The sequence below is a fragment of the Hyaena hyaena genome, unplaced genomic scaffold (assembly GCF_003009895.1).
Source record: "Hyaena hyaena isolate Hyena2069 unplaced genomic scaffold, ASM300989v1 scaffold_766, whole genome shotgun sequence".
Lineage (NCBI taxonomy): Eukaryota > Metazoa > Chordata > Mammalia > Carnivora > Hyaenidae > Hyaena > Hyaena hyaena.
The window spans coordinates 380584-406810 of NW_024081398.1; the positions used below are offsets into that span (position 1 = coordinate 380584).

Below are 26227 nucleotides of genomic sequence, written 5' to 3' on the forward strand. Positions count from 1 at the left end.
AAAACCTGTGTCCAGTCCCATTGGGGTCCCCAGGTCAACCATGCAGAGTGTGCCTTCAAAATGCTCCTGAGAGATGTGCGGGGAGCACATAGCCAGACCCCCTCCCCCTAACAGTCCAGGATTGTCCCGTGGGGTGTTAAATTCCCCCCCCCATGCTTGCAGCTCTGAGCATCCGCGAGTGATAAGCGGCTTCTCACAGGTGTCCCAGCCACACCGTGAGAAAAGCCTTAGCACAAAAACGCAGGAGGTAAGCAGGGCGACTGCAGTTAGATTCTCTAACCAGCTGACTTTGTAACAGCTGGACTGAGGACAGGTGAGGTGGGACTCAGGAGGTGCCTGAAACGATCAGGTTGTGTGAGCAAACTAACAAAAAATATAATACATACAAAAGTCAATGATATCTTTCATAAGGAGACTCAGGACGGCCAGTCTGTCCAGTAGCTAACTCCCAGTGACGTCTAGTGGTGAAATTCAGACGTTCACCACCATCAAGTTCCCACGCTTGGATAGTGACAAGAGAGACCCCCCCCTGAGAATTCTATGCTGTTCAGACTCACCGGTTCTGAATGAAAAACCAAGTGCCTGATGCGGACAGTCACCTGCAGTGACATACGTTCATCTGTTGGGACCCTTATCTGAACCCACCACTTTAAAAAGAGAAGGCAAAGGAGACTTGGTACCTTGGAAATAAACGACATTGATGTGGGGAGCTTTGTAGTAAGGCTTTGCTGTAAGGGGAGGGTTTTATCTAACAGCAGGCTACTTCCCCCATATTTTTTCCCACAGTTACAGTCAGCCTTAAATGAGATCTCTAGTTTCCGTTTGTAACCTAAAGTCCTAATTTCTCTAGCTTTGGGGAGGCATTCTACTTAAATCTCTAAATTAAAGTGCCTATGAGAAAATATATCAAGTAAGTTCCATTAAGCCAATTTATTTCCTTTATTTTAAAACCACAATGAGGGGCGCCTGGGTGGCTCAGTCCGTTGAGTGTCTGACTTCAGCTCAGGTCATGATCTCACGGTTCATGGGTTCCAGCCCCGCGTCGGGCTCTGTGCTGACAGCTCAGACCCTGGAGCTTGCTTCAGATTCTGTGTCTTCCTCTCTCTCTGACTCTCCCCTGCTCATGCTGTCCCTCTCTCTCTCAGAAATCAATAAAAAACACTTAAAAAATTTTAACCACAATGAAATGATTTCCTTTTTTCCCAATTTTATTTATATTTTATTGAAAATATATTCACTAGATCAACTCTTTTTCATATGAAAAAATTATACCTGGTAAAAGCTAAAGGGCGATTCAGATGTTGAATTTTACCTGTAAAGGATTTGCTTCTATGACTTTTCTTTTGTAGCCACTATTTATACCAAAATGCAACTTTGCCAGATTGAATGGTACAGATCTAAATGTTATTATATGCAGTTTTATCCACTAAAAAATTTTGTTTTGTGTTGGCTTTGCTGCTATTTACATTTATGTTAAAATTTAGATGAAGCAGGGGAGCCTGGGTGGCTTAGTCGGTTGGGCGTCCGACTTTCGCTTAGGTCATGATCTCGTGGTTCGTGGGTTCGAGCCCCGCGTCGGGCTCTGTGCTGACTGCCAGCCCAGAGGCTGGAGCCTGTTTCAGAGTCTGTGACTCCCTCTCTCTCTGACCCTCCCCTGCTCACGCTGTCTCTCTCTCTCTCTCTCTCTCAGAAATAAATAAACATTAAAAAAAATTTAGATGAAGCAAAAATCATTGAGCTCATTGATTCCATTTTAATGAGATATTCTATGATTTTCCTTTGTCCCAGATTTGTTTAGTATGTTGCTAAACATACTAAATATTAGTTTAGTATGCTAAACATAGTATGTATACTTTGCAGACTGAATAGTACCTGGGTAGATTCTGAGCTGAGAAAAGAGCATGCAACAGTAGCAAATGTTCTCCATTATATAAGTTATCATATCACTACCAAGAAAGACAGCTAAGAGTCTTATTTTTTGTCTTTTTTTAGAATGTTTTTATTTATTTGTGTGACAGAGAGACAGCGTGAGCAGGGGAGGGTCAGAGAGAGAGACACAGTATCTGAAGCAGGCTTCAGGCTCTGAGCTGTCAGCACAGAGCCTGATGCAAAGCTTGAACCCACGAACTGTGAGATCATGACCTGAGCCGAAGTCAGATGCTTAACTGACTGAGCCACCCAGGTGCCCTGCTAAGCATCTGTTGTACGATCTTTACGGCTGCTTTTTCTTTCTTTGCCTTATTAATTCTTAGTTAATGAGGTTGGGACGACCATTACGATGCTGAATACAGACAGCATTTTTTGCTCCCAATCTTAGAAGAAAAGCATGTAATGTCCCCATTTATTATGGGATTAACTGTGAGCTTTTGCTGACACCCTTCATCAAACTGTGAAAGTCCTCTTTTATTCCTAGATTACTGGATGTTTTTATCATGAAGAAGCGTTGGATGTTTCAAATGCTTTATCTGTATCTGTTGAAATGATAATATGATCACCCACCTATATTCTGCTAACATGGTAAACTCAAATGTTAGATTTTCAAATATCAAGCCAATCTTCCTAATCTGGGGTAAACCGCACATGGTCATCATAAAATAATAACTTTTTTTAATACACTGCTAGATTTCATCAAATTTTGTTAAGGATTTTTGTGCCTGAGTTTATAAGAAATATCAGTGTTGATTTTTCTTATCATTTCTTTGTAAATTTTTCTTATTAGGGATACACAGGGCTCATAAAGTAAACAGGGAACTTTTGTCTTCTCCTCTGTCTTCTCAAAGATTTTCTGTAAGATTGATATTTCTTCTTAAATGTTTGATTGAATTCAACAAGCCTTCTGAGCCAGAAGTTATCTCTGTGGGAAGGTTTTGATAACAAATTATTTTAATATTTGTCATTTATTTTTATTTGTTTTTTTATTTTTACTACTCTGTTTCTATTTCTTTTTTAAGTAATTTTTTTAAACTTTTATTTATTATTTTTGAGAGAGAGAGTGCGAGCAGGGGAGAGATAGAGAGAGGGAGACACAGAATCTGAAGCAGGCCCCAGGCTCTGAGCTGTCAGCACAGAGCCCGATGCGGGGCTCAAATCCACAAATTGTGGGATCATGACCTGAGCCGAAGTCAGACGCTTAACCAATTGAGCTATGCAGGCGCCGTTCTTTGTTTTTATTTCTAAGACTGTGCAATCTCTTTCCATTGCATGGCTGCTAAAGCAACATAATTACTCAGATTGCCCCAGGTATGAAATTAACCTTGGCTTAGGCCACAGTTTTCAAAATTGACCTCATCTCTTAGCCTTCCTCCTACAGTCACAGCAGTTCCTGGCCAGTCTGAATTCTTTGGTCTCATCAGTGTTTGACCCTGGAGCCTGGTGGGACTTGGATGTGCTTCATTTTTTGAGTCCATGGTAGAAGAGTCATCTGTTTCTAGAAATCCCAAGAATATATGAGACTAGAATCTTTTCTGCTAAACGGCCCCACTTGCACTGCCTTTTTCTCAGCACAACAGGAGTGGGAAGCCAGGGAGAATTGTTAGGTCAAGTAATTATTGCTGCTTTTGAGGATCTTTGAGACCCCACTGACCCCACCCAGCTCGTGCCCCCCCATTGCCGGCTCATCTCTCCGAGTGTCAGCAAGTTTTCTCCTCCAACATTGCCTCCATAGCTGTGTGTAAAGAGTGCCTCTCTCTGGAAATCAGTCCATTGGGGGCTTCCTTGTTTCTGCCTCTCTTCAATAGTTTCATACATAAGTACAATTTTTACAATATCTAAAATTATCGGTCTTACTATGGAAGCAAAGATCTTCCACAATCTTTCATATCCCTGCCAGAAAATTGCTTATTGTGTTTAAATTGTAACCACTGCAAAAAAAAAAAAAAAAGTATAGTTTCATCTTTTTTTTTTTTTTCTAACTGATCTGGTTCTCTTCATACTTATCTCCTGCTTAGTGAAGAGAAAGGAAGGAAGAAAAGGACACAGTTATGTTTAAATCTCAGTATGAGATCAAGGACTCCATTTTTCTGTCATGAGCCTTGTAGGTTGTACTGTGCAAACAGAACACAGACAAACAGATAGGACATATTCTTGGAGGCCGTGATGCACAAAGGTTAGAATCTCTCTAACTCTACTTCTTCCAAAACAAACAGACAAACAAAATGTGCAACAGATGAAAAGTCAACATGAGCCAGAGCCTGGAGTTGATCCAGAAGAGGAGGCAGAAACTGGGCTTCCAGGACACAGAAGGGATGCCAGAGAAGTAGAACGCTGACACCAGAAAAGCATAGCGCTGTGGGGAACCAAGGGTGTCAGGGTCTAGCCTAGAGGTGCAGAAACAGAGCAGGGCATGGTAACCCTGAAGTTTGCTGCAAGGAAGTGAAAGCTGGGTCTAAAACACCCAGTCTGAGGCCAGACCTCAATAGTGGTCAGAGAAAAAGCAAATTGTCTTTGGAGGAAAGGTTCCCTAAATGAGGCCAGCCAAATTCACCTAGATTAAAAACAGCTATGACCTCAAATAAAGATTACCAAACCATTATGCTAGTAGAGATGCAAAACAACATAAGCCAATCACCTAGGACTAAAATACTGTGGTTGTTGGAATTGGAACGTAGAATTCTGAAAGAAAACTGAGGATGTCATTCTGAAGATAACTGTACATAAAAAACTATCAGAAGTAGCTATCTAGAAATTAAAGATAAATTGATGATGTAATGAACTCCAGGATGTGTCGATAGCATAATAGATAGAGCTGAGGAATGATTTAGAGGGAAGGCAGATATTTCTGAGGCGCTTGTCCTGAATGCAGTAAAAAGATAAGAAATGAAAAAATATAAAAGGGGGCCGGAGATACATAAGAAAAAAGATGAAAAAGAGAGAAGACAGCTTACAGGATTTATGGAACCTGATCAAGCAGACTCACATACACATTATTATGTGGGTCTCATAAAGAGAAGAGAGAGAGAAAAGGGGGCAAAAAGTTTGTTCATAGAAATGACCAGCAATGTCCATAGCAAGGAGGAGGAAACAGACTTCCAGATCCAGGAAGCCGAAAGCAATCACCAATAAGATAAATCCAAAGTGACCCACACCAAGATGCATAACAATTATATTGTCAAAAGTTAAAGATGTTAATGAAAGGAGACAAAAGCAGCAAAAGAAAAAGCAATTTGTTACACACAGAGAAAGCTCCATAAGATCATGGGAAGATCATCCAACACAGACTGTTGAGCTTTGTGTTAGCTTCACAGAGATGACAAAGCAAAGCCACTAGTAGGTACCAGAAAGATATAGAGAGAGGAATGGAAGCATCCCAGTATCTGCAGAGAAAGACAAATGTTTACAGTTGCACATATACTTGGTTTAAAAACATACTTGTGGGGAACTCACTAGTCCAAGGAGAAATGATGCTGAAAATCTATAAGAATTTAGGGCTAAAGAACAATAAAAACACAACATATCAAAATCTGCAAGATGTGCTGCCCAGTTTCGAACTCAGAGTCTATACATGTGCTAGATTCCTATCTTTACTTTGCGGCTCAAACTTTGTATATCTGGGCTGATGTTTTTGGCCACTGTATTTACAAAGAATAGTGAGAACTGTATTGGAATAATCCCTGAAGTTACCTCCATTTTTGCATGAAATAGACTTGAAAATGCATATATTGGAACAATGAATTACTGAAAATCAATGAGCTAAATGGCTAAAATTAAGACATCACCGAATGGCCTGGGTGTGCTTTGGTGACAGTGGTGGGGACCAGAAGCAGCCTGCAGGCTTAGAGACCCAGTATGGCTGGCTGGGAGGGCGTCTAGCCAAGCAGGCTTAGCGTAATGGGGTTTTCTGCATCAAAGGGGTAACTATGTGAAATGGCTGGAGTATTGCATGGAAGTGGCCTTCTTATTGACACCAAGAAGCAAAGATCCCAGTTGCCAGGTCACAGTGTGATTCGTGAGTGCAGAAAACATGACTGTAGGGACAGGGTACAGTGAGATGCCAAGCAGGTTCTGTGATGACCAGATCCCTTGGAGGGGAATGGCGGACAGCAAGCTCAATACCAAACACCCTGACATGTGCCATGCAAAGTTGAACGCCATCACGAACACAGATTAAGCAGGTGTGAAAGGTATGTCACCTTGTTCCTATGTAACAAATGTGCTAAACTCATCATCCGGGCAGGTAGAAAAGGAGTTATTTTGATGTCTGATGATTTACACCATGACAGTGATGAGACAGTGGCTCTGAGGCTCACATTTGATATGTGAGCTGGAGTTACATTCAGGAAGTATAGGCAAGACTTTCATTGATTTTGATTCAACGAACAGCAGACCTAGGCAGAAGCTTCAATGAGTCACGTCTCATTAAATCTCCAGGAGACTGGAATTATCCTCTGCTAAGAAGATGCTGATGCCTTCATCTTGAGGTCACAATAACTTCTTAATAGTCAATACAGCAAAAGTAGACATCTAAAGAATAGAAAGCCACAAATCTTCCTGTCTCTTCTGTCACATGGAATCTACATTTGTTTAAACTATTGATTTAGGGTTTAAAATGAAGGAGCCTGTAGATGGCCTCTTATCTAGGTGTGGGATGTCTCCCCTTTGTCCTCCGGTTTGCCAGGGTGCCGAGCTTCTGCAGAAGGGCACCTGCTATCTGTCATCAGCCTCTCCTCACCTGTTACATCGCTGGAAACACCAATAAATAGTGGTGTGTTCTTAGTGGGCATGAGCAGACACATTGATTTGAACATCAGGCCCCAATGAGGCATGTAGCATTGGGGCAAAAAATAAAACCCCAATGACAGTAGCATTAAAGTCTTTGCTTTTGAGGGTCAAGGAAAACACCCACCCACCCACTGAAAATCCCAGATAGGAGGGCACATCTGCCCTGACAAATGATGCGCCTAGGACCCCTTCTCTGTGCATGCTATCCTGCTACACACAGGGTTGTGGCACCTTGTCCTTCTAGAGGTGGGGACCCCTGCTGTTGGGCTTCTTGTTTTGGTTTGCTGGTCACAGAGGTCTTACCTTTATGAATTGTTCCTGTTGAGGAGAGGCTGTACGGACATGCACCACCTTCCCCTTGTGTGTGGTCCCCCACCTGCCAGCATGGCTACTCTCAGGACCTCAATACAGGAGACAGGAGACAGAGACAGAAGACCGGAGAGTATGAGTGAAGAGTAAGAAACCGGCTCTGCGAGAGAGTTTATTCCAAATCAGTAGGTGGTGGGTGCTCACCCTGCTGTGTCTTCATTAACATAAATCCCAGTTCCTGACCACTGCCTTCGTGCAGGGAGTGGGGGGGGGGGGATGGGGGAAGAGGTTCCATGGCCGTGCCCTCCTCTGTAATGTCACTTAATCTTTTATTAAACACACCCAGTACCTTTGCTGAGAAAAAGTGTCTGTATCCTAAAGATCATGACCTTATTAAAGTGCTCATGGTTTCATGTCCATAAAGGAATAAGCATAAGTCCTCACTGTGGGGCATCAAAGGTGACTTGGGTCCTGCAAGGGGAGTGACGGATGTTGTGTGGTGGACAGGCTGCATCATGCAGCAACTGTAAACAGCAGGTTAGCTCTACACCCACCTGGCTGTCAGATGAGTCTTCAAGCAGTGTTTGGGGGGAAAGAGCAAGAAGAGTCTGAGAGATGTACTGACTAAAGTCCGTTTATGAACATTTAGGTTGTGCACGCACAAAGTGATTTGCAAGAATGTAGAATAAACATGAACAAAAAGTTACCCAATAAACACTTTAAAATGGTCATCTAGGTATGAAATTGGGAATAGAAGCAATTAATAAGGATAAACACAATAAATGAATAAGCAGAAGAAAATGTTCTGGCCCCAAGCAGAGATGCCAACATACCCTGAACTGAGGAGTCTGATTTGCTCGACCCTCTGTAACTGAGGTTCAGCACATCAGTAAATGAACTCCTGGGGTCACCAGGGGGCTCAGTCAGTTAAGCGTCCGACTCTTGATCTTGGGTCAAGTCATGATCTCTTGGTTCGTGGGTTCAAGACTCAAGTCAGGTTCTATGCTGACAGCACAGAGTCTCCTTGGGATTCTCTCTCCTTCCCTCTCTGCCCCTACTCCATTTGTGCGCTCTCTCTCTCTCTCTCTCTTGCAAAATAAAGAAATAAACTTTAAAAAAAATAAAATAAAATAAATGAATCACTAATAAAAGAATAGTAAGGTGTCACAGAGCCATGAGTGACAGCTGCCATGTGTGGGGCTTACAGTTTGTGATGCTGTGGATACTGTGAAATCCAGGATAATAGGAGCCACAGAGAGGAGTGCAGGATGGGCACAGCATCAGATTCTCACACTTAACGGCAAATACATGTGAATAGAGAAAGGAAATATTAAAAGTAGATGTAAGGATGATCAAGTCAGCTATCTTAAATAAATCCCTCAAAATAGTCCCCTCAATATAACATTAGCAGTTGTCCTACAGAGATTATTTTTTGTTTTTCAATGATATTCTTCCATAAAGCATGAGTTATCCTGGCAATACTGTTCTGAAAAATTCGTAAATCTGCTGATTTGACAGAATTTCTTTTCCTGGTAAAATCAGGCAAATACAAATTCTGATCTAATCACAAATTCCACATCAGGGTAGATAAGAAAGGTTCCCAGTCTCTCTGCCTCCCCATGACCACCCTCCAGCCACCACAGCCCAGAGTAGCTGTAAATCTTGAGGAATCCCTACCAAAACAGGTGTAACGAGGAGTGTTCTTTATTCCCTTCATATTTTAGGTCACCTGTATGCCGGAAAGCTACAGCCAAGCAGGCTCCAAGTCCAGGGCTCTGCAAACCACCACCAGGGTCTGCACCTGACCTGCACGTCTATTTGAATGGCCGGTAGTTAGTGATGTCTAGGACCTTTGGCCAGCCTGGGGTACGTAAGGACAGTGATGTCCAGGCCAGAAGGGGAGGCCAGTCTGCAGGGGACTCTGGGCTCCCCGGCCTCCACATGCCTGAGATGTTGAGCCCACAGCCTTCTAGCCTTTCTGGGGCTAAGTGACGCTGCGGGGAGATGGGGGCTCACAAAGGTTGAGGCTATTTGATAAAATGATGCTGATCCCCTATTTGTTAGGCTTTATTTGTTAATGTTTTTTTTTTTTTTTTCCTGAGAGAGAGACAGCATGAGCAGGGGAGGGTAAGAGAGAGGGGGATACAGAATCTGAAACATGCTCCAGGCTCTGAGCTGGCTGTCAGCACAGAGCCCGACATGGGGCTCGAACCCATGAACCATGAGATCATGACCTGAACCGAAGTTGGACGCTTAACTGACTGAGCCACCCAGGCACCTTTGTTGGGTTTTATTTGTTAAATTTTATTATGGAGAAATTAAACAGGTGCAGAAGTGGGCAGAATAGCCTGATGAATCTAACTGGCCCACCTCCTTCTGGCTTGGCCTTCCCTCCCACATACCTTCCCACACCCACACTCCCTCTATACTCCTACCCTCATCCATACCCCCTCCACACCCCTACCCTCACCCACACCTCCTCCACACACCCCTCCACACCCATACCCTCTCCCATACCTGCACCACTCCACATTCCCTCCACACCCCCAGCCCCTCCATACCCCCTCCCACGCCCCATACCCACGCTTACCCACACCCCCACCAAATTCCAACTGTCCTGTTCTTTTATCCACAATAGGGTAGGGGTGTGGAGGAGGGCAGGGGTGTGGAGGGAGTGTGGGTGTGGAGGGGGTGTGGAGGAGGGTAGGGGTGTGGATGGGTGTAGGTGTGGAGGGGGTGTGGAGGAGGGTAGGGGTGTGGAGGAGTGTGGGTGTGGAGGGGTGTGGGTGTGGAGGGGGTGTGGAGGGGATGTGGAGGAGGGGAGGGGTGTGGAGGGAGTGTGGGTGTGGAGGGGTGTGGGTGTGGGAGGGGGGTGTGGAAAGGAAGGCCAGGCCAGAGGGAGGCGGGCCCGTTAGATTCATCAGGCTAATCTGCCCACTTCTGCATCTGTTTAAATTTATTACAATACCAGAACCATACCCAAAACAGCAAACGATTCTCTAATTCCACTAGATGTCAGTGTATTTTTTTTTAAAGACCTTTTATGTTTTCAGCTGGTTGAAAAAAATCAAAAGAACAGTATTTCGTGACACGTGAAAATTTTATGAAATTCAAATTTCAGTGTCCATAAATGAAGTTTTCTTGGACGACAAACACACTCACTCCGTGCGGCCCAGGGGGGCTCAGCTGTTCCCCATGAGAGCTCGGCTGCCCTGCGTCCTCCGCAGTCTCCACCCCCCAACCTGGAAGGAGTCTCCGCAGCCCCGCCTAAAATTGTGTGACGTCACCAGAGGAAGCGCCCGCGCGGTCCCGGCCACACAGGCACCCGCTCCGGGAGGGCGGCCGGAGGCGGTGCCGCCGCCAGAGGGAGCCGCTCGCTGTCCAGGGCACACCGTCCGCGACTGCAGCCACGGAGTTTTTATTTCGACTCAGGCTCACCCTTCTGACCCCTGTCCTGAGTCCCAAGATGGCACAGGGCCACTCTGGCTGCCAGTGGCTTTATGTTGTCAAAGATTTCTTCAATCCGAGGAGAATATTACAGCCGTATCTATATTTGCAAAATTTTTGAGCATCACGTCTGAGTAATGCCAGATTCCGGAACATCAAATACTTTCAGGATTTGTGGATTTTCCCCCACGAACTGATCCAGTCCCCCCTCCTGTTGGACATTACGGAATTCCGGTCACCCTGCACGCCTTTTAGAAAACTCCAGGGTGGAGGCTTGGTGCCTCTTGGGTAACCCAGAAAAATGAAGCAGGGCCTTGTCTGCAGCCCTAGGGCCCAGCGCTCACGGTGACCAGTGCTCTTAATGTCCCCTGACCAGCAGGCGTCCCACCCAGCAGCTCCTGCGTGTGCCCAGGCCACAGCAAGGCTCCGTTCCCCTCACCCGTGACTCTTCACAGCACTGTGCAAACTTGTCTCACAAAGCCTCCCTCGTGCAGCTGCGTGAATATGTCAGTCAGAAAGAGAGCACAACAGTGTGTGTGCATTTAACATTTAACACCGGCAAGAGGGTGTTGTCGAACTGTGGGAGAGGAAAGAAGGCCACGCGGGCTGGTGACTCCCCAGATGTGATAGCTTGTACCAGGCTTCCCTGCGGTCAGGTGTGGGAGGTGACAGACTCAGACACCTGTCTTCGAAAGGAGACTTTTATTAGTCTCAACTTATTACTCTTTGTTAGGGGCTGTGGGCTGACTGGCGTGCAAGGGGAAAGGTGTGCCCTTACAGGCATCGTGTGCTCGTTTAGGAATCAGCCGTCCCTAGAGGGACGGTCTCTCCCAGCCAGCAAGGTCCTCGAGACGTCAAAGCATCATAGAACATGGAAAACTAAAACGTGGTTAGTACACAGGACATTTGGCAGCTGAGTCACAGCGGTGGCTGGGGGAGGGAGGGATCCCTAGTCTGTTGAATTCGAGATGGTGTCACGGTGACGTGACCCAGGGCCTAGGACGCGGGGTCAGGAGGTTCGTGCAACCACTGCTGGCGCAGCTGCGGCCTCCAGGGACACAGCTGTGCAGGGCGGAGGCCCGAGTACAGCTGCAGAAAACCTGACCTGCACTCAGCTCTCTCTGCCTGCGGGGAAAATACAGCAGGAGGAAGTTCACCTACTTCTGGCTTCCCTGGGTCACGTGGGTGGACCTCCTCCTCCAGGCAGGAGGGAAAAGCAGAGCGGACTTACTCCGTGGCCTGACACAGGTCAGGCAGGAGGCCAGCAAGGTGTCTGTGAGACAGGGGACACATGTACGTGGGGTGAGTCGGTCACCCTGGCCCAGGAGCAGCCAGGAGGGGGTAACCTGGGGCGCCTGGCTGTGTCCCCGAGTTTAGAATAGGCTGGGAGTTCAGAGGCCCCAGAGGAGGGGCTCTTTTATGGGCAGAGTGGCAGCTGGGAGAACGGGACGGCTCCGGAAACGTGCCCGAGGCCCGGCCGGGTGACTTCAGTAGGATCACAACTCACCCAGAAGAAGGGCCGCCTCACCCTGCCTAACGCTTAAAGTCGGGCCTTGAAAGGGCCACAGAGTTGCCCAAGTAGCAAAGAAAGCCCCCGTGTTAGGGGTGTTAGGGTCGTAGCTCTCGTTTGGGGGCGATGACCGGGAGTGAAGATTATGCGCCGTCTCTGGAAAAGTGGTGTCAGAGCCCCGGGCCACGGTGCCTTTGTGTGGCTTCATACGTTTCCGCGTTAGTGTAAATTATCATCCTCTTCCCTCTTCACGCCAGGATGCCCCCAGAATGTAAGTATGTTCCCTGCAGGGAGGGAAAGCCGACAGATGAACTACGACACAATATTTATCACCTCCCGTTTTAGCTTTTATTTTTAAAACTCTCTTCACCTGCACATACGTGTTCATCCTATTGTTTTTGTGAAGGAAAGATAGATTTAAGAGAAATGGGTTGGATTTGGGTTATGGATTCTGAAAACTTCATAAAGCTGCTGTGACCCCTCTGAGTCGACGATGACAGACCTCATTCACTCCCCCCGGCAGCCCCTGCTCTGGTCTGCGGTGCAGATGATGAGGGAGCAGGGGGGCAGACGAGGGCCAGGGATCACCCCCAGCCAGGTGGGATGTGTGTGACATTCCCAGGGCACTCCCAGCTGCCCAAGAACAAAGGAAAGGAAAGAAAACACACAGCTAACTGATAGAGCTCACAGTCCCACTGGACTGAGTGCTCCATCAGTTTGCAAATATCTTCGTAAATTACAAGAAAAAGACAATCTTATCAACAGCCTAATCTCAAGAGACCTATAGGCTCAGTTTCCTGGGGTCCCAACACCAGCCTCCCCCATAGTGATGTGGGGAACAAACGCAAGAAGGAAATGGCAGATGAAACTAAATTTCTTTATGACCTACAGCCCATTGACAAATACTTGAGGTGTAAGGCCACAAGTCTAAACGTCTAAACCAAACTGACTCCATGACAGGCTTTAAGTTTCCCCTCTAAACTAGAAGGCCTGAGTTTTGGCTTCCCCGACCTATCAGGCAGTTACACATTGCCCAAGGCAGGAGAAACCACCCTTGCAACACCCAATCAGGAAAGGCCAGCGACCACCCTCCACATTACTAAGGGAGAGGCCTGGAGATAGAAACTATAGATAAGACCCTGTTACCTAATGTTAAAGTTAACCCGTTAGTCGCCGAACAAGACCCTAGGCTCGCTCTGTGATTGGTTGAATTTAAAGGTACTCTAAACGTTGTAATTGGATCCCGCCAAAAGTAACGAATACTCTAGACAATGTGTGTGGTCAAACCCGCTGTCAATGATGTTGTATAATTATGATTGGATCACTGTTCCCGTGTCACCACTTCTGTAACTCCCCCGTCACAAACCCCATAAAAACCCTACTCTGCCCTTGTTCGAGGCTCTCAGCACGGACCCATATGCTAGTGAAGTCTTGTGAGCCCGAGCTTAAGCCCGTAATAAAGCCCTTTGCCTTTGCATGCGTGACTCGGTCTCCCTGGTGGTCTCTGGTCGGTGAGGATACTGCGATCTGGGTATAACAGAGGCAAATCCTGACTAGAACGTTTCTCCAGGAATCCCCTCCCATCTTAATGGTGAGGCCTTACTAGATGGAAAACAACCTCAGCTTGACAATAGTAAGCCACCCCCCCACACCTGCCACACCCCCCACACCCCTCAACCCCCATACCCCCACATCCCTCACCCCCCACACCCCCCGCCCCCACCCCCGCACCTTCTGAGTCCTCTTTAGCACGTGCAAGTCCTCCTGGCGTTCTCCCTTTGACTTTGACCGCCCCCAAGTCCATGTACAAAACCAGTCGCTCCTCACAACCCCAGTGCAGCTCTTCCTGCCCGTGGGTCCTGTCTCTGAGCTTTAATAAAACCACCTTCTTGCACCAAAGATGTCTCAAGGATTAATTCCTGGCTCCAAACCCCCACCACCACTCCAAAGCCCCATCACAGAGCCCACTCGCGCCCCCCCACATCCACCAGCTGGCGGGCGCGTTGCCACCAACCGGCCACCACCTGTCCCACCTCCCTTGCACGTGGCCCTGCTCCTGGGAACACGCACCCAGAACGGCTGTGCTGGTTGTGTCTTTTCCGAGAAGGGAAGGGAGGTCTCCCCTTCCTCCATCCTGCCCCCCGAAAACTCTCACGATGGATAAAATGGTGGCATTTCACACAGAGAGTGAGAGCGGTGATGGGCGCCGAACTCTGGACGTCTAGTGAGAGAGAAATCAACTTTTACTTTGGTCCAGGTCTGTTCTTCGGGCTGTTTCTGCCTCCAGCGGCCACAGCTAGTCGTGGTGGCCGCCTGTGGGCAGGGTTTTGTGCTGAATTTTTACGTGAAGAACTGCATTCCTGTACGCACAGCTTCAAATTCTGGTAGTTTTATTTTATAAAATATAGTCTCGAGAGTCGGATTTCTGAATGGAGAGGTCTGTGGGTTTTTCATGTGAAGAGATTTTGTCAAATAGCTTTCCGAAAGGCTGTTTTGAAAAAATCACATATTGTTCTCCCTCACTGTTGCGAATCCGGTGAGAAAGGTATCTCGTTTTAGTGTAGTTTGCATTTCCATGACTACTAATGAGGATGATTATCTTTTCTTATGTTTATTTGCCATTTTGGATTTGCTCTTTCTGAGTTATCTGTTCAATCTTGGCCCACTTACTGTTTGAGCGTTGAGCTTTTTCTTATAACTGAGTAAGAGACTTTTTCTCATAATTATAATATTAGCTAGTGCTATATGTAAATTGCAATATAGGTATTTTCTCCAATCTAGGTCAATTAATGCTACTTATTGCCATACAAAATATTAATTTTTTAACATGCATATATTTTTTAAATATTTATTTATTTTTGAGGAGGGGAGGGGCAGAGAGAGAAGGGGACAGAGAACACAAGTGGGACCCCGCAATGACAGCACAGAACCCCCAATCTCACAGAAACCTTGAGATCACGACCTGAGCTGAAGTCAGATGCTTAACAGACGGAGCCACCCAGGCGCTCCTTAACACGTGTATATTTTATTTTATAGTTTCCTAGTTCCTACTTTGGTAAAAAAAAAAAAAAAAAAAAACTTCAAAACTTCAGTCTTTAATATATCTGGAACTTATTTAGGCTGTAAGGTGGAGCTCCAATATTATCTTTTTTTCTAGATGGAGAGACGACCCCCTCACTGATCATTCTTCTGCAGTGACATGAAATCACAAGCTATTCCACCTTCCTGTTTTACTCCTCTATCCAACTCTTGGTCAATGTTATCACCAGAGTAGTTTCTTAATAGCTTTTCATTTATTTTATTTTATTTTGATTGAAATATGTTGGACATATAACATTCTTAAAATTTAAGACATCATGTGAATTTGATACGTTTACATATTGTAATATGATTGTCATTGTAGCAATAATTAGGACCTCTATCATGTCACAGAATTACTGCTTTTTAGTGGTTGGAATAAATTTTTTTAAATGTTCATTTAATTTTGAGAGAGAGGTAGAGAGGCAGAGAGAGTGTGAACATGGGAGGGGCAGAGAGAGGGAGACACAGAATCCAAAGCAGGCTCCAGGCTCTGAGCTGTCAGCAGAGTCCAAGGTGGGGCTCAAACTCGGAAACAGTGAGATCATGACCTGAGCCAATGTCAGATGCTTACTCCACTGAGCCACCCAGACGCCCCTAGTGGTTGGAATTATTAAAATCTAGTCTCAGGGAGCCTGGGTGGCTCAGTCGGTTAAGCACCTGACTTCAGCTCAGGTCATGATCTCACGGTTCATGGCTTCTAGCCCTGCGTCAGGCTCCCTACTGACTGCTTCAGATTCTGTGTCTCCCTTACTCTCTGCCCCTCCCCTGCTTGTACTCTGTCTCTCTCTGTCTCTCAAAAATAAATAAACATCTGGAAAAAAATATACAGTCTTTCAGCCAGTTTGACGACCATGTGTGTATTCACTACACTGCACATCAGAATCTCTAAGACTTATTTTCTACTTGATGCAGCTTTGTCCCCTAAACATCTGTCCCCTTCCCCGACTCATTACCACATTATTTTGGTGACAGTGTCTCTGAGTTTTAATATTCAGTATGGCAGATCCTATACCCCCACCATATATATTTTTTTACACTTTTGGCTATTTTAATACTAAGAATTTCATTTAATTTACACATCTGGGGGCGGACTGATATTTGATTATATCAACCTTTCTAAACCAAGAATACAGTACATTTTTCCATTAATTCAGAACATGTCTTTTGTTCTTCAGAGGACTCTATGCTTTTCTTTATCTGGGGTATGTGCCATTCTTGTGAAATTCATTCCTAAGAATCTGATATTTCTGTCACTTTTCAGAAAGCACTATTTATTCTCATTTTTATTTCTACTTGGTTCTTGCTAATAGAGAGAATCGCTTTGATTTTCATGCACTTATTGTCCACACAACGAAATTCCCGTTCCAATTCAAGTCCTCCTCTGCTTTGTCGAATATGGACGCTTGAGCTTTCCAGGTATGTGGTCATATCATCTGCGGAAAGAGCTCAGCCCAGGTCTTCTTGTCACTTCCACAGGGGACACATGGGCCCCCCTGCCTTCGCAGCTGGCTCTGAGGCGCTGCAGAGGGGCCTTGTGCTCGGCTGCAAAGCCATCAGGGCATCTCAACCGTCTTGGCTCTGTCTGCTCGCTCCCCTGGCCTGGCCCGGCCCAGACTTCAGAGAACATTCTCCACGTCGGCGCCCTTTGATCACACGGGGAGAACCCAGGAGACCCCGGCTACACGTCCTGTCTCTTCTTTGCCAGCGCCAGGACACAGTGTCTGAAGTGCAGCACACGTGTGACTTCGCGCCTTCAAACAGCGCTCCCTGGGAGTCGGATTTACATTTCTGAGCCACAGGAAGATCCAAGCTGACTTTGCTATGGTAGCTGTGGTGAGTGTCGCTGAAATTTAGAATCCGAGATACAGGCCACATGTGCGATTTTCACCTTCCTCCATTTCGAGCCATTTTCCTGGAACTAACAGAAGTTAATCCTCTTAGAAAATTCTAACAAGGCTGCTATTACCCTTGGTTTCTTCTGTCCACCAACTGCGGTGGGTCCACTTACAGCCTAAACATCCCTCTGCGGCCGAATTTCACAGTGAGCTCATCATAACCCGCAGGAGTTTCAGGACTCAGCATTGGAATCTGTGTCCGTCCAGATCTCAGATAGATGTTCCGATACCATCACAGCGAGTGTCTCAAGGTGCACTGGCTCCAGCGCTAAGGGCTATAAGGTATCCAGCACGCAGAAGGTTCTCAGCAGCCCGGGGTAACAGGTGCAAATGTTAGACTGCACGTCCAGTGTGCAGGAAATACCACGTTCCTTAGTTTCTCCTGGTTAACCTGTAACTTCTAAGTCCAAGCATCATGCCACTCTGTGTGTGAGAGGGGGGGGCATAACCTTAGTTCTCCCTGGTTTCTGTCCCCCCCTCGCCCCCCACCCTGGAGTCCTGATTCTAACACAACAGCCCCTGGTGCTCATTCACAGAACCACACAGATCGCCGCTCAAATATTCACCTCGCCTCCTGCCCAGCATCTCAGATCCAGTGTCCTTTCTGACATTTCTGCACCACGGTCGTGAGCATGAGGGGTCCGTCACCTCCCCCCGCCACCTCGTCCTTATCTCTGGGACCCTGCTGGCTCCCTGGGACAGGTTGCTTTCTGCAGTGAGAGCCCCCCCCCCCCTTCCTGCCAGGGAGAACATCTTGTTGTGGTTTGGAAAGATCTTCCTGTTTTTGTCAGGATGTCCTGTGTTAAGCCCTGACATCCTGTGTCGCCTGCAATCACTAAACATTTGTAACCATGATCTAGCGTGACCTGGAAGGTATTCTCTTTTCTGCTCTGCCACATTCTTCCCCTGCGCTCCACGGAAATGAGTGGGTATCTGACATGGATAAGGAGAATAAAAGAGAAAATTTCAAGGAAAGGAATAAAGACATATGTGAAAATGTCAAATATTATCCCGACACACAAAGGCAGGATTTGTCAGAAAGAGAAGTTTTTGCCCACGGGCAAGGTTTTCTGTTTTTGTTTTTAACCTTCACAGGCTGTGTGTGCGTCCTGGGGTGCTGTGGGGGGCGATACCCTGGGCGGGATCCCCAAGGCTGTGTAAGAAAAGCCCGGACGCAAGGGTCCGGCTTCCCGACGACAGACTCTTCTCGGCCGAAGGGGAGGAGCGGACCCAGGAAACAGGAAACATGCAGGAACCGCTCCTGGATAATCCTGGCTGGCTAGACAATGGGGACGATGGGAAAACGCAGGAGGGAAAGCGGGGGATGAAAATGTGGAAGAATCCCCGTAGGGAGGGTTCAATAAAATCATCAAAAGAAAAATACAAGCCATGCAGAAACCCAGCCTGAGCTCAGAAAAAGGAGTTGAAGACGGTACAGCTCCTCCCGTGCACAAAGCAGGGGCCACGCTGAGCATGAGGCACGGCGGGCACAGGATAGTGAGCTCAGAAGCCCAGGTGGTGGGCGAGCCTGGGGAGTGCACGGGGGAGGGAGGGATGCATGGCAAGGTGCGGTGGCCTCGGAACAGAGGCCAGGTCGGGGGAGGCACCGAGGGGCAAAGCCAGGGCTACAACCCGGCTCCTCGCACCCAGGAGGCAGCAAACCGCCAGGAAGTTTGCCCCAGTTTACACCTGTCCTGGCTTATGAGCAGCACACTTCTCAGTTACAGCCTAAACCTGAGGATAGTCTGGCAAAGAACCTCAGACCCAAGCTCAAGGACGAAAAGCTACACCTCGCTGCAAAGTGGCTCATCTCTATGCCCTAGACCTAAGGGCAAGAGCAGATTCGAGTGACAGCCTCGGACAGCTCACCGATCGATACCTCTGTCGAGTCACAGATACACCCATGTGCGTCCACCTGAGTCCAATTAGGAAACAGAAACCAACCAGTGAGCTAAACAGGAGTCCAAAAAAGTTATAAAACTGTAACAAAAAAAAAAATAACTATTAGATAAGAGGAAACTCTATCTCCCTGAACCCCAGGGCTGGGGAGAATATCCAAGGAGGAAAACACCAGGAAAGGTGGCCCCTCCCCAAGCCTGGAGTGGAGACCTCATTGCAGACGGTGTAGTTCAGCCCCATGGATGGCAGAGAAGTTCGCTGGCTTCTCCAGGCCAGAGCTGGCCTGCAGCCACTGAACAAGCTGGAAACATTTCTCCAGGCGTCACTTAGACTGGGGCTTGCAAACCGCCAGGCAGCAGGCGGACTAAGAACACGTGAGGGTTTGCAGAGGAAAGGGGCTGCAGGAGGAGCAGGAAGTGCCGGTGACACGTGGGAGTGCCAGAGGCCCCATCAAGAGGGCACGGGAAGGCCCTCCCCAGGCTGAGGCTGCACGGTCACCCAGTGCCCGTGAGATCTGGGCAGGCGGCCGGGGCAGCGGGCACAGGGTGCCTTCGCACGCACTCTGCAGACCCCACGCGCCACCCAGCAGCCCAGCCCCTCCTCTGGCAGCTCCTCTGCAGGGCCCTCTACTGAACCCGCTTAACTCTCAGCTGCTCACTTTACAGACGTGATCAGAGGAGTTCCAGCCATCATCCGCGAGCTCAGAAGAAGGAAGAAACTGGAGCTGAGCGGCAATAAAGTGACAAGGAGTATTCACAAAGGGACTATCAACAGCATCGAGAATGATTCCTTCCACGTCTCCGGAGAGTTTTTAAACCGAGGATTGGAAGAAAGGGCGGATTTTTCTCAAAGACAGGCCTTATTCCCAAAACACATCGGTTGCTTAACAAAAACCCAGAGTTACTGTAAATGCACGCTGAAGCATTTCCAGAAGGATTCCAGAAGGGACTTGAACACGCTTGCCCCGAGAAGGAGGAAGGCCAGTGCATGGGTTCGCAGCCTACCACTGTTGGGGGTTGAGTTGCACCGCTGCCCTTGGCCCGTGGCGCACCAGAGGCGGCAGCAGGTCCGTGTTCTGAAGGTACCACAGACCCCCGCACATTTGTACACATTTGCTCCCTACCCTCTGTAAATTAATCTGTCTCCACCCACTCGAGCTGCTGTAACAAAATGCCATAGGGGGCACCTGGGTGGCTCAGATGGTTTAGCACTCGCTTTGGCTCAGGTCATTATCTCCCAGTTCGTGGGTTCAAGCCCCATGTAGGACCCTGTGCTGGCAGCTCGGAGCCTGGAGCCTGCTTCAGATTCTGTATCTTTCTCTCTGTTCCTCCCCTGCTCTCCCTCTGTCTCTCAAAATTAAATAAAAATGTTTAAAAAATTGTTTAAAAAATGCCATAGAACATGGCTTAGAAACTACAGAAATGTATTTCTCACAGGCTGGAGGCTGAAAGGCCGAGGCCAAGGCCCTGGCTGGCTCGGGGCCTGATTGAGGCTCTGCTTCCTGGTTCCATGTGACACAGGAGAAAACTGAGTCAGAGGCTCGAACTCTGGTCTTCTGACCCAGGGCATTTGCTGGTTCATCTCATTGCCTTTAGAGTCCTGCGCCAAACTCCCCTTCCAGAAGCCCTCCCTGACTGACCCCAGGCCAATATTTTCACTTAGCATTCTGAGGAGTTTGTAACACAGCATTGCCCAAAGCCTGGGCACAGCGCTCTCTAGCTGAACATCAGAATCATCTGAGGGCTTGTTAAAACACAGATTCCAGTGGGGGGGGGGGGGGGGGGGGGGGGGGGGGGGGACACTCCCGTTTCTCATTCTGTAGGTCTAGGGTGGGGTCCAGAACACTGTGCAAGTTCCCAGTGGTGCTGAGGCCACTGGTCAGGAGGCCACAACTGGAAGGGACCCATGGATTTAGGAGCAAGACCTTCACCCACACCCTGGGCTCCACTGGCGAGTCCAGCACACAAGATGCCAAACCTTAATTTTCTCATGCTGCAATGACTCTCTGACAAAAGTTTTATCCCACTTCTTCCGGGTGTTGAAGGGTCCTCACCTAGGAACAGAGCAGACAGCTGGGCGGCGATCAGCGCAGCTCACACCTGCTCAAGTGGGTTCACCCTTTCCTGAGCAGAGTCCCATCTAACAGCCGGAAGTAGCAGAGCCTGTTTGGGGAGATACGTCACGCCGATCTTCCTCCAAGTGAAAAAAGCAACTGGCCATTTGAGACAAATACCCCTATCCACAGTAACATTTTATCTACATAATGCACATACACTATGATTTCTCCTTTATAAATCAGTTACACCAAACAAAAGCTTGACAAACCTGTGCTTTCTTACAAGCTTTTAAGAAGCAAACTTTCTTCTAAAGAGAAAACGTCCCCCCTTTATAAATCCAAATTCACAAAAGAGACTATGGCCTAAAACTACCAATATGTCATTCAGGACAAACTTTTTTCCCAAAAGAGACACAAACTAGGAGCCTCCGCATTGCCAACAGCCAGCAGCGATGTACTTGGGGTGTCCCAACTATCTTATAAAAGTTTGAGTGCACATTTTAACATCAGGCATGCTCACAGAAAAACCCCGTTTCAAGAAAAGTCCCCTTTTCCTGAAAAGTGTGGGCTATAGCCAAACCCTGGGGTCTTACTTTATTTATGCATTCATTCGTTTTCCAGTCTTTATTCTTGACAACAAGCAGTTGGGCCTCCTTTGGGAGCAAGCACTTTCTGATTCACTCCAGATTCCACCATTCAAACAAGGGCCACACACACCTTTTCCCCCCAGCCCATATCTGCTGGTCCCTGGAAGTCTGCACTTCTGTTTTTACAGAACCACGGGTTTAGAAACTGGCAGTACAGTGAAAAAGAACTTAAAACTTCTTAGATAAAATGTCGAAAGGATGTGATGAGAGCAGTCTTCTGACAATTGTCTGCTTCTTCAGGGCACCACCTTTCTTTGCCCCTCAACTGCTGAGCTGACGACCTGGGAACTTGGGGTCCCGAGTCCCAGACAAACAGCTGCGGTAAGCACAGTCAGAGGATGTTTTGATAGGAGCTGTGAAGGTGAGGAAGAGAGAGAGCATTAAGCAAAAGGGGAGAGGGGCTGGAGGAGAGAAGAAATGGGGAGATGCTGAGGGAAGGAGGGGTCGGGAAGGAGAGACTTACCAGCGCCTCTTGAAGATTAAGTATCCAATGCACCCAACGATCACAAGGGGCACTACCACGGCCACGGCGATCAGCCCCGGGGAGGAGGGGCTCCCTGTTGCATGGGGAACACAGGCTCTCAGCACTAGGATCCTGCCCTATTCCAAGGCCCCGTGGTCTAAGTGAGCCCGAGGGTACCAGGTGTCCCACACAGAGGGCCCACTTCCACTCCTCTGCAGTCTAATGACACCATCTCGTCTCAGGGACCAGGCACCGCGACCCCAGCCCCCCCGCGGGACAGCACACAGAGGAAAGGCAGCAGATCTGTAGCCAGGAGCCAGCTTAGATCTAATTCGTCCACTTCCTGCCATGAGACTCGGGACAGTGAACCTGGCCTTGCTCAGTCTCCATGTCTTCAACTATAAAATTACAAGCAGGGCACCTGTTTCAGAGGAGCCTGGACAAGTGGACACCATGCTGTGCACAGTCAGGAAGCCCTCAAGACACAGCACCTCCCTTGTCCCCCCCCCCCCACAATCCCCGGGGGCATCTCCTGGCGATGCCGCCTCTGGGGTTCTGTATTTACTCCCTACTTCTGGACCGGAGAGTTGTTTGGTCTCTTTTTTCTTGTACGTGGCATATTTGTCTCAATCCTTTTTGAGTTCAGACTTTGTTCCCCTCCTTCCTATATCTGGAACTCCCTCCTCCTTCAAACCCTCCTGGTGGGGGGAAGGTCATTTTGGAAACTCCTCTCTCCATCCTGCATGTGTCCAAACCCATCCCCAGCCAGCGCCTCCCTCTAAGCCCGAGGACCATCAGCTCCATGCCCAGCGGGGCCCCAGCGCTTTCTCACCCCAGTAGAGGACCACGTCCTGGCCTCCTAGACTGCTGTGTCTCACTCGGCAAGACAGGCCGGCCGCCTCCCGCGCCGCCACGTCCAGGGTCACCCGGAGGTACCACGTCTCGTCGGCATGGGGCAGGACGTCGCCTCGCTGGGTGCCCGGCTGCTCCTGCTCACCCCGCATCCACATCACCCACACTGGCTTTGGGTGGAAGCCGGAGACGTGACACACCAGCAGCAGACGGTCAGGGTCGGGACTGGGGCGGCTGGACAGCCAGACCTCGGGTTTCACTGTGTGCAATAAGGAAACAGGGCAGTTGGGGGGGAGGGGCGGGGTCTCAAGGCAGGAACTCTGCATCCTACGTTTCCACCTCTGGAGGTGAAGTAGCTCATGACTCTGTCCATCTGTGTTGGCTTCTCCAGGAAAGCCTTCGACACCCCCGTCTCAGGCTCCCCTGAGCGCCCTGCACTCGGCTGTAACAGGTGTACCATTGCCCTAACTGTTCATGCGCCTTCTCCCCCTCCCCTCAGGCAGATTTCCTGTTTGACCCCCAGTATTGATTTAACTCAGTTGGCGGCACCCAATGGGTGCTCAGAGAAAGTCTGCGGGATGAATAAATGCCCTGACACCTTCTCCACAGCTTCCTGAGCCTCCTCCCCGCCCCCACTCCGGGGCCGATCCAAGGGCTGGAGCCCTGGAGTGGAGCGCGGGGGGCGAGGGGGGCAGGTTCACCTTGCTTCTCCAGATCAGACTTCCCTCCCTCCAGGAGGTCTCTGGCCAACTGGGGGCAGGTGTCATTGAGGAGCGACTGCACTGCTTCCCGGGTCCCCAGGTCCTCGTTGAGCTTTCCTGAGGCCCTGCGGGCCCAAGCGGGCGCATCCGGGGCGGGCACCCAGGCAGTTCCCTGGAAACTGATGATCTCTTTTCCTTGGAAGGCTGCGTGGAAGAAGCTTTGCGAGGTGTTCCCGGGGAGAACCGCACAGCCAACAGACGCTTGGATCTCAAAGGGATCTGAGAAGGCGCCGAGAAGACGGGCCGAAAGTATTAGACGGAGGCAAGGGACGCGTGGATGCGCGCCCGGGGCGGGTGGGGGCGGGGTGGGGGCGCAGGGGTCAGAGGCCGGGAGCGTGCAGGCAGAAGCGGGCAGCTGGACCGGGAGGCGCGAGCGGGGAGCCCCGGGAAGGAGAGGGGAGGCCGAGCCCAGGGTCCCGTCCTCCAGGCTCACACTCCAAGCTCAGCATTTTGACGAGCTCCTGCATGTCCTGGGTGAAGCTCCGGCGGTACACGCGCAGCATGAGCTGCAGGCCGTCCCACTGCTGCTGGCTGAGCGAGCCCCGCGCCCAGGGCTTGAGGAAGCGCACGGTGTCCGAGCCGCCGCTCCAGCTGTAGGCGCGCAGCTCCCCGACCAGACCCAGGCAGTCGGTGCGCGCCCAGCTGCGGTTGGCGAAGGCCGACATCTGCAGGCACCGCAGCTCGCCGGGGCCCGGGGAGAGGCCGGGACAGCGCGCCGGCAGCCAGAGCCAGCAGGCCACCAGCAGCCACCCGCCGGCGCGGCCCAAGGGCGGCCCCTCCCTGCGCGCGGGGCCCCGGGACCCGCGGTCTCCGGGGCCCCCCGCGCGCGCCGCCCCGCGCGCCTCCAGGGCTTCCCCGAACCTGGGGGAACCTCAAGGGCAGCAGAGGCCACGGCCACGGGCAGACCCGGGACTCGGACTCCGACTTCCCTGCAGGCCCCGGGCGCGCCCCGCGTCCCTCCCACCTCCGGTTGCCCCTCCTCCTGTATCTCCCCGCCCCCTCCCGCTAGCCCCGTCCCCGGCCCCCCCATCTCTGATCCCGTCTCCATCTTACCCCCCTCCAATCTCTGATTCCCCCAGCCCCAGTCCTCTCCCCCAATCTCTGATCACCCCCCCTCCTCCAGTCTCTAATCCCGCCCCCCCACACCCCATCCTCCATCTCCGGCCCCCGGTTCCTCATCCCTCCCCCCATCCTCCAATCTCTTCCACCTCAGTGTCTTCAGCCCCTCTTTCCTCCACCAATGTGCTTGCTCTCCTCCTTCCGCCGCCCAGGCCTTCTAGGTGCACCTCTCCGAAGGCCTCGCTTGGGGACCCTGCCGCTGCCTGCGCACCGACCCTCGAGCTACTCGCTCGTGCCCTCCCTAGATGTGGGCCCCGGTGTTCAGTGAAGGAAGCCGCATTAAGGTTCAGGCCCACATCAGCCATGAGCAAGCCGCGGACCACCTTGAGAGCAGGCCCCTCTTTGGCCGGTCAGAACGCGGACAGCACCCTGACACCCCTGTCCCACACCCCTTCTGCCCCAGCCCTAGTTGACCTCTTCGGACTCATCTCCGGAGCGTGTCTTGTTCTCTACATTTCTACCTCCACCACCACCGAACCTTCTGCTGCATCTCGTGAAACAGGTTTCTTAGGATAGAGACTGCAGAGGTCGATGGGGCCTGCAGGGTGATGCCCAGCCTGACCTGGGTCGCCCTGCTGACCGCCTCCCACCCCGTCCTCACTTGCTCAGCACACAAGCCCAGCCACAGTCCTTCAGTTCCTCCCATGTGCAGCGCTTCTTCTTCATGATGTCATTGCACAAAGTTCCCTCTGCTTGGAAAGCTCTAGGCCCACTCCTCCCCTCACCCGCTCCTGATGCCTAGTTATTTCTACTCAGATCTCAGCTCAAAGGTCACTTTCTTTTCTTTTTTTAGGAGAAAGTCCCCTTTCTTTTTTTTCCTTACACTTATTTATTTATTTATTTATTTATTTATTTATTTATAATGTTGTATTTATTTCTGAGTGAGAGAGAGAGACAGCGTGAGCAGGGGAGAGTCAGAGAGAGAGGGAGACACAGAATCCGAAGCAGGCTCCAGGCTCTGAGCTAGATGTCAGCACAGAGCCCGACACGGGGCTCGAACCCACGAACCATGAGATCATGACCTGAGCTGAAGTCAGATGCTCAACCGACTGAGCCACCCAAGTGCCCCTTACATTTATTTTTGAGAGACAGAGAGGCAGAGCTCAAGTAGGGGAGGGGCAGAGAGAGAGGGAGACACAGAATCTGAAGCAGCTCCAGGCTCCGAGCCACCCAGGCGCCCCTCAAAGGTCCCTTTCTTAAGGAGTCTTCCCAGACCTCCCTGACCATGTGGGCAGAGGCAGACAGGTCAGCTGCCCTGAGCCACCAGCTTCGTCCCCCTCCCCTCCCAGCCCTCTCCAGTCCCCTGCCCTGATGAGCTGCATGAGCGCCCTGGGGAGAAGGGGCTGCGTCTGGAAGGTGGCCTCGGCCTGCTCAGCAGGGGCCCCAGAATAGTTTGAGACCACACAGAAAAATTATTCTTGCCACAAGTAAGGGGCTGGTAATTAAATTAAGATATGAGGGGCACCTGAGT

At 49.7% G+C, this 26227-nt stretch overlaps 1 protein-coding gene across 1 annotated transcript; it reads right to left on the reverse strand.

Annotated features, from left to right (window-relative positions):
* Window positions 1-22020: 22020 nt before the first annotated feature.
* CD1D (CD1d molecule) lies at window positions 22021-24392 on the reverse strand. Its single transcript, XM_039218497.1, has 4 exons — window positions 24071-24392; window positions 23578-23856; window positions 22857-23135; window positions 22021-22118 (listed from the first exon to the last, which is right to left on the reverse strand). The coding sequence occupies exons 1-4, from the start codon at window positions 24300-24302 to the stop codon at window positions 22021-22023; spliced, it is 888 nt and encodes a 295-aa protein (XP_039074428.1). The 5' UTR covers window positions 24303-24392.
* Window positions 24393-26227: the final 1835 nt, after the last annotated feature.

Coding starts and splice junctions, on each gene's coding strand:
- CD1D (XM_039218497.1), bottom strand. CDS start 24,302: ATGTCGGCCTTCGCCAACCGCAGCTGGGCGCGCACCGACTGCCTGGGT. Junction 23,857..24,070: donor CAAAATGCTGAGCTTGGAGT/GTGAGCCTGGAG, acceptor GCGCCTTCTCAG/ATCCCTTTGAGATCCAAGCG. Junction 23,136..23,577: donor GTCTGATCTGGAGAAGCAAG/GTGAACCTGCCC, acceptor TATTGCACACAG/TGAAACCCGAGGTCTGGCTG.